Source organism: Eleutherodactylus coqui, chromosome 7 (genome assembly GCF_035609145.1).
Source record: "Eleutherodactylus coqui strain aEleCoq1 chromosome 7, aEleCoq1.hap1, whole genome shotgun sequence".
Lineage (NCBI taxonomy): Eukaryota > Metazoa > Chordata > Amphibia > Anura > Eleutherodactylidae > Eleutherodactylus > Eleutherodactylus coqui.
This window is the reverse complement of record NC_089843.1, coordinates 187,814,183-187,825,644: the sequence shown is the minus strand read 5'-3', so window position 1 is coordinate 187,825,644 and position 11,462 is coordinate 187,814,183. Positions and strand designations below refer to the sequence as shown.

General features: G+C 47.0%; 1 protein-coding gene across 5 annotated transcripts; it reads right to left on the bottom strand.

The window, feature by feature from the left end:
* Positions 1-5,359: 5,359 nt before the first annotated feature.
* Positions 5,360-10,772, bottom strand: POMK (protein O-mannose kinase). 5 transcript variants are annotated; one of them, XM_066574123.1, is made up of 3 exons: positions 10,706-10,772; positions 8,461-8,776; positions 5,360-6,713 (listed from the first exon to the last, which is right to left on the bottom strand). In XM_066574123.1, the coding sequence occupies exons 2-3, from the start codon at positions 8,743-8,745 to the stop codon at positions 5,940-5,942; spliced, it is 1,059 nt and encodes a 352-aa protein (XP_066430220.1). In that variant the 5' UTR covers positions 8,746-8,776; positions 10,706-10,772; the 3' UTR covers positions 5,360-5,939. The 5 variants fall into 5 exon arrangements, with proteins under 5 accessions (XP_066430220.1, XP_066430219.1, XP_066430222.1 ...); XM_066574122.1 differs by having other exon boundaries at positions 10,646-10,746; XM_066574125.1 differs by having other exon boundaries at positions 10,731-10,742.
* Between the last annotated feature and the right edge of the window lie 690 nt (positions 10,773-11,462).

Below are 11,462 nucleotides of genomic sequence, written 5' to 3'. Positions count from 1 at the left end.
ACGGGCTACAAAACGCATGTATGTGAGGCTCACGGTTTCCAATGTTTTTTTTTAGGCTACAAAACATCTCGTGAAAGAACCCATTAGGAACCATGAGCTTCACATACATGCGGCTTGTAGTGATGATTTTGTAGCCCATGTGAAAGAGGCCTAAGACTATATTGCTGTTTAATGGGGATGTCTTAATAGGGGTCTCCTGCTCACAACCCCTTTCAGTGTGCCTTTTGTGCTGCTATTCATGTGAATGGCTGCTGTGCCATATCTAATAATAATAATCTTTATTTGTATAGCGCCAACATATTCCGCAGCGCTTACATAGACAGGGGGAATACAGAGAGACAAAAGTACAAACATTACAGAACCACGGTTACATAGTAATCAGTTGATGGTAACAATAGGGCTGAGGGTCCTGCTCCACAGAGCTTATATACTACAAGTAATGGGGTGATACAGAAGGTGAAGGGGCTGGAGATGTGCACGGTATGGCGAGGTGGAGAGTGAGGGATGCTATACACAGACAATGGTCAGACATTTTGCCGTGTGACGGCAGAAACGGTTTATGATGGCTAGCAGGGATTGCAGTCAGTAGGTCAGAGAGCATGTTATCAGGCGGAGTACAGAGGGGTTTGTTTAGGGAATGCGGTATGCCTCCCTGAAGAGGTGCGTTTTTAGAGCACGCCTGAAGTTCTGAGAGTCCTGGATTGCTCGGGTAGCCTTTGGTAGTGCGTTCCAGAGGACCGGTGCTGCTCTGGAGAAGTCTTGGAGGCGGCAATGAGAAGTTCGAATAAGAGGGGCGCTCAGTCTGGTTTCGTTAGCAGAGCAGAGAGTCCAGGCTGGGTGATGGATTGAGATGAGGGAGGCGATATAGGGTGGCGCTGCACTGTGGAGGGCTTTGTGGATGAAGATGGCGAGTTTAAATTGAATTCTGTATTTAACGGGCAGCCAGTGCAGTGACCGGCACAGGGTAGAGGCGTCCGAGTAGCGGCTGGACAGGAAGATGACCCTGGCTGCCGCATTCAGGATGGATTGGAGAGGGTAGAGTCTGGTGCAGGGGAGGCCGATCAGCAATGAGTTGCAATAATCGAGCCGTGACTGGATGAGGGCAACAATAAGCGTTTTTAGGGTGTCTACAGTGAGAAAAGAGCGGATTCTTGCGATGTTCTTGAGGTGCAGCTGACATATTCGGGCCAGAGATTGGATGTAGGGGGTAAATGAGAGATCGGAGTCGAATATGACCCCAAGGCTGCGGGCATGCTGTCTGGGAGTTATGATGGCGCCACACACGGAGATGGAGATGTCAGGATGAGGTCGGTTAGTGGAGGGTGGAAATACCAATGTCAGTTTTAGAGAGGTTTAGTTAGAGCGAGGAAATAGTGTAAGAGACAGCGGACAGACAGTCGGTGATGTTTTGGAGGAAAGGTGCAGAGATGTCATCGGAAGAGGTGTATAGCTGGGTGTCGGTCAGAATAGAGGTGGTATTGGAGGCCAAATCTCCTGATGGTTTGTCCAATAGTGGCTGTGTAGAAGAGTCGGCTTCTTTAGCCGTGGGGATATGATGGCGCGTTTGAAAGAAGAGGGAAAGATGCCAGAGGTCAGAGAGAGGTTGAATATAGTGGTGAGATGGGAGATGACCACTGGGAAGAAGGATCGGAGGAGGTGTGAGGGGAGAGGGTCGCTAGCGCAGGTGGTGGGGCGATCAGAGAAGAGCAATTTGGAGACTTCTTCCTCCGTCGCTGGTCTGAGTACAGACAGTGAGCAGGAGCTAGATGCAGTGCTGACAAGACTAGGGTCGGGGCTAGTCTGGGATTGGGAAGTTATTTCCTGACGGAAGTCTTCAATTTTCTTTTTGAAGTAGGCAGCCAGTTCAACAGCACTGAGATCCGTCACAGGGGGCTGCGGTTTAGGGCTGAGAAGAGAGTGTAAAGTAGCAAAGAGCCGTTTAGGGTTGTGCGATAGTGAGGAGACGAGAGAGGTGAAGTAGACTTGTTTGGCGTGGTGGAGGGCGAGGTTGTAGGTTCTGAGCATGAATTTGTAATAGTTAAAGTCTGTGGACGTTTGCAACTTCCTCCACAGCCGTTCAGCACTTCTAGAGCACCGCCGGATGAAGCGTGTTTGAGGCGTGAGCCAGGGTTGCTGCGGCAGCCAGGTTGGGGCAGGAGAGGAGAGAGATAGGGGACAGAGAGGACTGTAGGGACTCAGCAAAGTCCTGGGTGTGAGTAGTCTTAAAGGGGTTGCCTCGCGGCAAACCTCAAAATTTTACCTTACCCCATTCCCCCTGTCACCCCCCTGGCATAAAATAGCAAATTAAAGCGGTTTTTAAACCGCTTGCTATTTACCGATCCGACGAAATAAGGACTTTAAAAAATCTTCTCCCTAAGATGGCCGCCGGTCCTTTCCCAGAGATGCACCGCGGGTCTTCTCCCATGGTGCACCATGGGCTCTGTGCGTTCCATTGCCGATTCCAGCCTCCTGATTGGCTGGAATCGGCACACGTGACGGGGTGGAGCTACGCGATGACGTGTAGAAGGGGGCGGAGCCAGAATGCCACTCGTGCCTGGACCGAGCAGAAGGGGAGAAGACCGCACAGCGCAAGCGCGTCTAAAAAAGCAAGAAGACAGCGAAATTAGACAGAGCCATGGAGACGGGGACGCTAGCAACGGAGCAGGTAAGTGAATAACTTCTGCATGGCTCATATTTAATGCACGATGTACATTACAAAGTGCATTAATATGGCCATACAGAAGTGTATAACCCCACTTGCTGCCGCGAGACAACCCCTTTAAGGTTCCTGTAGGTATGGTAGGTAGGTGGGTCTGGAGAGATGTTAGGGAGTGTGACAGAGAAACAGGAGGTTATGATCTGAGAGCGGGAGAGGGGAGTTAGTGAAGTTGGAAGCAGAGCAGAGACGGAGGAAGACCAGATCAAGAGTGTTTCCATCCCTGTGAGTGGGAGAGGCTGTGAGTTGAGAGAGACCAAGGGAGGAGGTGAGCGAAAGGAGCTGAGAGGCAGATGGGGAGTTGGGGTCATTAGTGGGGATGTTAAAATCACCTAAGATGAGGGTTGGAATTTCCCAGGATAGGAAGTGGGGGAGCCAGGCAGCAAAGTGGTCCAAAAACAAGCGAGCAGCACCTGGGGGGCGGTAGATAACTGCTACTCGCAGTTATCTCCTAAAGAGCCTGATGCATGAGCGGATTAAGGAGTTTATGATGTCTCTGTGCTGCTCACCTGGCTCCAGTATTGCATGGGCCAGCATTTACATCATCCTGGATAGGAATTGAGACCAGTGGTTCCCAAAGTGGTCTATATGGACCCCCAGGGGTCGATTTTGACTTGCTGTTGGTCCATGTCAGCAAGAAAAAAAAATTGGTGCACAAGATGTAAATGGGGATTTGCGTGAGCGGACTCCATTTAGGCTTCCTGTAAAGAACATAATGCACCTTATACAGATTGTACACATAATAGTTATTATAGACAGAAATTACTTACCTCTTTGATATTTTATAAAATTGTTTCTGTAGAGTTCGCTAAAAACATCTTGGGCTCCGGCCATAGACAGAGCTGCGCAGGAGCTGATTTACCTCCAAAGTTCCTACTGCGCATCGTCTTCACGTGATCCGCCCAAGAAGCTTTGCGCGAACTATCCGTATCTGCTTTGTGGTGTGCTATGCTCATGGGCAGGTTTATACAAGTTTTCATACCAGCAGCAATGCATCGCATGTACCTGAGGCTGATCCTGCATTCTGGACTATCAGAAGGAAGTTTTTGATAGCTTTTCCATCTTCATACCTCATGACAAGTGGTTTTAGCGCGGTCACCAATATTCTTACGAAAAAAAAAGAAATGGATTGCAAATCACTGGAGGTGGAGATGTGAGACTAAACCCCACTAATGTGAAGCCAAATATTGAGCCATTGATATCAGAGCATCCGGCTCATCCCTCCCCATAACGGCATTATTTGTGTAGAATTTTATGTATGAAATGTACTAACTTGTGATTGGCTTTGTCCCAAATCCTAATCCTTACTTGCATTTTGTGTCTGTTCAATAAAGATCTGAATAAAAATTGTACATGGTTTTCTTTTTTTTTTAAATTGTCCATTCTACAAAAAAACGTATCTAAGTGAGCATCGCTGTGTCAGCTGGGAAAACCCATTTGACTTTAATAAGTTAAGGAAACTTCAATATGAGGCCGCCTGCACACTGGCGGGTTTGCATTGCGGAATCCAGAGCGGGCGTCTGCCTCCGGAGTCCGCAGCAAATACCGCCCATAACATGCTATTGAAAAATGCTTTTTTCTGCATGCAAGCAGAAATCAACTGCGATTCTCCGCTCACTGAGGAAAAGTGGCAGCATGTTCTATTTTTAAGCAGATTCTGCGTGGACGGCTTACATTGAAGTCAATGAAAGCTGTTCGAGCCGCAGTTCTTCCGCAATTGACATTGTGAACAGTTTGCGGATTCCATGAGAAAAGCTGGTATTTACAAAAAAATCTGTACTGCGTATTTCTGATGCACAAGCTGTGCGCACCATCCGCAGTACAAAAAAGAAGAAGAAATGTCACGTACGTGTGGACGCCGGCTGGGCACAGGGTCGGATTTTGCTAAGGGCTCCTGCATGCAGAATCTGACCCAGTCGTGTGCAGCCGGCCTTAGACAGGGGGTCTATGGAAAACACAAAAAATCATCACAAAAAAGTTTGGGAACCTCTGATTTAGACCCAGCAATTTTCCGCACTCATGTCCAGGCTCTGATCTATACCAGCCTCTAGCACAGATTTTCTCTTCCTAGAACTGATCTTCCTCCTTTCCTGCATCCCCTTTTTGCATCTGCCTTACTAGACTGGGAACTATACAGGGTTATGTGTATATTGGGAACTGTAACCTGGTCTTTCAATTAATTGAGATAATAAAGCCAACCTGTCACCCCCCTTCACCACCATAAACTAAGTTATGGTGCCGCTAGATGCAGCGACAGGGGGCCTGGGATGTATTTTTTACACTCGCCCGCTCCCTGGTTCTCGCGCTGTTCACCTCTGTAGATCGCGGACCGCACGATAATCTGACTCTTTTCAGATTGACATGCTTGAGCTGTCCAATGCAAGTCTATGTGAAAGGAGTCAGATTGTCATGTGATCTTCAGCGGGGAATACCACAGGAACTGTGGCGCAGGGGAGCACAAAACACTACATCACCCGGCTCCCTGCAACCCCCCCAACAGCACATTGCTCCGTTAAGAATGTCGTAGGGAGGTGACAGATTCCTTTTACCATCTGACATGTTCAGTTTTGGAAAACCACACTTACAAAAAATAGAAAGGCATCATTGTTTATGGTCAACGGAGGCAATAACTGTCACACCGGAGAGTTTTCAATATTTATTACCGCACTGTTCATGGACAACCTACCTAAAGTATTTACACAAATTGGTGGAACAGATCACTGTATGTGCTGGAACACAGCATCAAAGAAAAAAAGAACATAGTTAAAGGGACCCTCCTGACCTGGCGCAGCTGATTTTCTCTGTTGCCTGTAGCATATTACCTGCAGCTCATTTTCTCTGTTGCCCCTTTGATTCGCTGGGTTTGGGTCCTTCAAAGATGGCTGCAGCAATTTTCTAACTACTTAATGCACACTTTGCACTGCTCTCTGATTGGCCAGTGCTGTTCACATGAGCAGCTCTGGCCAATCAGAGAGCAGGTATAGTGCATTAGTAGTCTAACGCTACTAATGCAAACTGAGGGATTAGGTAGCCCGAAGACTGCCAGCCATCCTTGATGAAACGGGAAGATCAGAGTAACAGCAGGGAAGAACAATTGCAGGTAATACACCCCCCAACTTCTCTGTTCCCAGGACAGAATTCTGTCCCAAAACTGGAGGATCACTTTAAAACACGATAAACAACAATGAATTAGAAGAGTCACGTCCGCCATGTTCACATCACATTACAACATTTCTCTGGCGTCCGCCGCTGAGAATGCTTTCAGCAGCGCAGTCGTAATCCTCTTGTACGAGTCCAAAACAGTTTGTGCCGATGGTCTTTCTTGCGGGTTATTCTTCTTACACTCTGCATGGATATCAAACAAATGAAACCGAACAATGTCGCTGCCCTCCACATGCCCCAAGAGGTAATCGGTTACTGCTGGGATCTTCCAGACATCAGTCTTCTCATCATATGGTGGCATAAGATCATTGATAAACTTCTTATTAGACCCATAAGGCCACAGCTGTTCTGGAGCTACGAAGTCCCCAGTAATTTCTCGCGGACCACATTTGACTAAGACCCCTTTCTCATTGTCCACCAGCGGTAGAGCATCCAAATCATTTGCCACCAAGTGGAAGTCACTTGTTAGCAGGTACTGAGATAGTACTTTGTCCAGATCATTGGAGTCACACATAACCAGCGCCCCCAGGGGACTATTGTGCAGGTAGCGAATAATACTCACGTAGTCTATAGCAAGTCCCAGGCGGTTTTGCCAAGTGTTAAAGTTTTTGTATTTGGGTAGGTTAAATATGTTGTCCAAATTTTGCAAAGATCCCAAAGGATGATACTCTGTTAATATGCTCTTACTTTCCTCACAGTAACCCACAAGAGTAACTACATGCCGGCTCTGTAGGGACTGCAACATCCGAAGTCCGTGGAGGAAGTCATCCTGTAGATCCGGCACGGTGAGCTGCGACAAAGCCACTTTCATTTCTTTCCACTCTGACAGGTAAACCTGAAATGCAAAGAACAGCATAGTTCAAGGTCTGATAATGTTGTAGCTATGACCACACAGTTGTAATTAAAGGGGTCTTGTCATTAAAACAAAACCCTGTCCCCTAGCTATGCCGCCGCTCGCATCAGTGGTGACTTGCAGGTAGACCGATCGGGCAGCAGCATGTGAATGCTGCGGCTAGAAACCATAGCGTCACATCCCCAAACTCCTGGAATTATGGCGGGCAGCATATGAGTGCCAATGTTGATGCTGTGGCCTCTGATTCGCTGCAGCAGTTACATGCTTTTGCCAGGTCAGTCTACCCAGAAGTCATTGCTGCCTGTCAGCTGCGTCCTATGCCTCCAGGAGAGGCAAGTATGCCCTCGTTTGTTATTTTAGGCCGGGCCCAGTTGGGGGACAGCGTATGGTCACAGCATATTATGCATGAGAAGGGTTTGCATGTACAATACGCTGCACCGATCTCCCATAGGCTGCATTGTTGCTGCTCACAAAAAATTGCGTGAAGTACGTAAGAAAATTAACACAGCATGTTCTATCTTGGCGTGTATTACGTGCACATATACACCAAGATAGTGCATAGAGATTGGTAACAGCAAGTACGCCATGTCATTGTGTAGCAGGAAAGGCAAATCTCCGCGGCCGAATGGTTCCGTGTCTGGACAGAAGTGAACAGTGCAGGGCAGACCCTATTGACTATAATGGGGTCTGCTCAGCTGTCTGGTTTTAGGACGGAAGAAAAAGCTCTGCAGGCAGTGTTTTTTCTTCCAGTATTTGTAACCCCATCTGCGAGGGAATCTCCAACTGGAGGTAGCAACACAGATGTGACACCACCTATAGATATGTTTGCATTATGTTTCGCTATGTAAGCTTTAACTGGGGTTCACATGGGGCAGATTTGCCACAGAATTTCCATTTGGACCCTCCGCACGGAAATTCAGTGGCATTTACAGTAGCAGCAAAGTGGATGAGATTTTGAAAATCTTATCCACAAGCTGAGGAAATAATCCGCCCCAAACCCCTGCAGAAATTGACTTGCAGTGCGGAATTCAATTCCACCGCATGTCAAGGTTATCGCCATTTCACCTGTGGAATTTAACCTCTCCTCAATGAGGGGGTGAATTACGCATAGGAATTTGTGATAAAACCCGCACTAAATGGTCCAAGTTTGGGGGCAGGCATTCCGCGGCTGATCTGGGGCGGAACACCTGCTGCGGACAGTCCACTAGAAATCAGCCCCGTGTGCACCGGGCTCTCTCACATGAGCATGTACCGGCACTTACCATGCACGGAGCACACATTGAGTACTGCTGTGTTCTGACAAATCCCTATACACTATCTTGGCATGTATGTGCGTGTAATGGTGCATGTCGAGTTATTTTTTGTGTCCACTGTGTGCGAGGCACAATTGAAAATAAAGTTAGTTACCGTGTATTATGCGTGCAAAACCGCATGCGTAATAAGCTCACGTGAGGGAGCCCTTATAGTACGTGTTGTGTATTTTTACCTTTTTTATACATAATAAAGTGATGCATAAAATAGTGAATTTTAAAAAATATTTTTAAACATTTTATTTTACCTGACCATGTGATTGCTTGTACAGTACACTGCAATAGGGTGTATTGCAGTGTATTATAAAGATCCCATGATGTATACATCAGTCATGGAGCAAGAATTAATCCTGGATGATGAAGAATATACGGGAAGAGGACAGAAATCTCTGAAAAACAATGCACAGTGAACATATCACCTTCTTCACGGCTCCTTCTCCCACCAGCTTGAGTCTGCGGACTTCCTTACTTATGCCGTCACAGGTCAGCCATGCAGAGCAATTCTTCATGTTGCTAATCTTGAAGTAACCTTGAGGACAAGTCCTGGGGTCTGCAAGTGGGTAGCTGGTTGACACGTAGACATGTTCCAGGTAGACATACAGCAGTACATTGATGACCACCACGGTGAACAGAAGCAAAATTACAAGCAGCAGAAGACAATTCCAGTGGCCATTCTTTCTACTACTATGAAATCTCTTATCCATTCTACTCGGCCTCCGACGATCCCGTCACATCCTATAACAGAGGGACAAAAGAGGAAAGGTTTACAAACACAGTGGAAAAAGTAAAGGAACTCAAACCTATTACATGTGATATTGGGTAAACGACATCCAACATGACCGAACCTCGTATCTACCATCAGGAGGCTTCCAGCATTACTCTAACTGGTGGCTATATTGTGCCTCCATGACAGAGACAGCAAAACCAACATGTGAAGAGCCCAGCAGGCATCTCAGCGGCTTCACCAACGTATGGTAAATAGTTCATACTGAATCTTTTCTCCAGCCCGTGTTCAGGATGTACGAGGAGTTGAGATCAGTGCGCAATTCTTTGCTTTTAAAGGGAATGTATCAATTTGTCTCTGACTAAAGCCAGATATTGAAACATCGTATCCTTCTAATCTTCAATGTTTTATTCCATTTTCTCTAGTGGATTATGGAGGCGGCCATCTTGCTCAAGATGAATTCAACAGTATTTAGAGATATGACTTACAGCAGCCTCACTGGTCATTCACACAATGGACAGGAGGGGAACCATTGACTTCTATGGGAGACTGTTCTAGACATGTGCAGTGACCTGTGTAGGGGTCATCATGCAGGGAAGTCAGAGAACAGTGAAGAAAGAGGGATGGAGCATTCCCAAGAAGAAACTGGCAGGCTTCCCTGTGAGAGAAATATATATATATTTGGGTCTCCACAATGGGGTTGAAATATGTCTATCAGATGCGGCCAACCAAAATAACGTCTTACCCTTCACAGAGAACGTTGGTATAAAGGCCCTATTACACTGAAAAAAAGTGTTCATTTTATGCAGACGAAGAAATCACGCCATGAATAAATGCCTATGAATGAAGGAATGAATGCATTCACAGAGGGCGTTATAAGATCAGACTGGGGTATTACATTATACTCTATGAGTGATCAAACAATCGCAAGATTGGAGACTAAAAAAAAGTTTTTTTTGTTTTTTTTAAAGTAAAAAAGTAATGGAAGTTTACCTCCCTCTAGTAGATTTTGGTATCACTAAGTCCATAAACGTCAAATCTATCAACGTAACACATTATTTAGCCTGGATAGTTAATGGCATAAATAAAGGAAGGAAATACACATCAAAATTGCACATTTTTGATCACGTAGTCTCAAAGAAAAAAACGTAATAAAAAGTCACACAAACTCCAAAACTACCCAACTCTTTTTTTCTCCCCCTCCTGCTCAGGTACAGGGTGTCCCCGGCCTATACTGAGGAAGGGGCGTCACAGCCCGATAAAGCATCTATTCATGCTGGTTTCAATAATCCCCTCATGTCTTGTGCTTCTCTGAAAACGTCTCACCCGCACCCAGTTTTTTATTGTTGTCTGATCGAACTGTGCAGGGAGGGGGAAGGGGTGAGCTGTGTCCATCCCCTATTGGGTGTTATCTATATAAGTGTCATTTCTCAGTGTAATGCTGCCTGCGATGATGACAGCTGACCAGGATGGCCATCAGTGGGAAGACCGCAGGAGATTGGGGTTATTTGTAAATATACTGAAGGACACCAAGATTTTAGAAAGCTACCCAAAAGTTGTTTTTTTTAAATACGTGTAAGATGAACACTTGATTCTACTACAGGCTGTGGGGATCCGAGGGATCACAGCCGGGTACTGCTGGCCGAACCTAGAACGGATAAGGCTGCATTCACACGGCCTGCCGAGCGCGATGTCGGTCCGAGAAACTCTAAGCGATATCGCGCTTGTAACATCGCAGGAGCGCTGAGAGATCCAGCGCCGCCCGGGTGACTGCAGCCTGATGTAGGGCGCGTCCTGCTGACCATCACTGGCGCGGCGCCCTCTACAGACCGGCTGTACACACCGCCGTCAGTCGCTACAGGGTTCTATGGAGCCCGCACCTCCGGCTCACGCCCGCCTGCACCGGTGGTACCCGGGTCACTGCCCTCCGCCATTCACACCTGTACTGTACAGCAGCTACAGGACCTTCATGACATCATCATCACATGACCAATTCTTTGGTATCATGTGACAGCGTGACTAGCTACATCCTGTGGGTAAAGGACCTGTGCTGACGTAATGCTCACGTGACCAGACTACCGCGCAGCGCTGAGAGCTGTAGTAGGAGAGTCAATGTGGAGCTGCTAGCATATTTTTATATTCCACGCCGCTTCTGCTCGACCCAACCAACATTTTTGTGCAGCACACATATGAATGAAGACTTGCACCCCAAAATGTATACCCCCCCCCCCCCCCCCCCAATTTGTCCCGTGTTCAGAAACATACCCTTAGTGGCCCCAATCTGCTTACAGGACACATGGCTCGGTCTATAATGGAGGGAACAGACGTTGGATTTCAGGGCACAACTGAATAAACTCCTGGCCCCATTGCCCACTGGTGCAGAACAAAATTTGACTCCCTAAAAGTAACCTCGCCCTTTTTGGCGTTCCCTAAATCTTAGAGAAAAGTAATAATGTAAACGGTGTGGTACGTCCCAAGACTGGGGTAATTACAGGGGCTGGTATGGTGGTATTTTGTGACCTCAGTAGGAGGAATGGGGTGTGAAGTGGTGCGCTGTGGTACCCAGGAGTAAGAAGATGATACATTTCTGGGGCCCTCCCCAGCTCCTGTGCCCATCGTATTGCAGACGCCGCAGTAAGGTATGTGGATAAATCCAGGCACCTTAGGTATATAACTTCATCTCCCCCTCATAGGCTA

Coding starts and splice junctions, on each gene's coding strand:
- POMK (XM_066574123.1), bottom strand. CDS start 8,745: ATGGATAAGAGATTTCATAGTAGTAGAAAGAATGGCCACTGGAATTGT. Junction 6,714..8,460: donor GAGAAGGAGCCGTGAAGAAG/GTGATATGTTCA, acceptor TTTGCATTTCAG/GTTTACCTGTCAGAGTGGAA.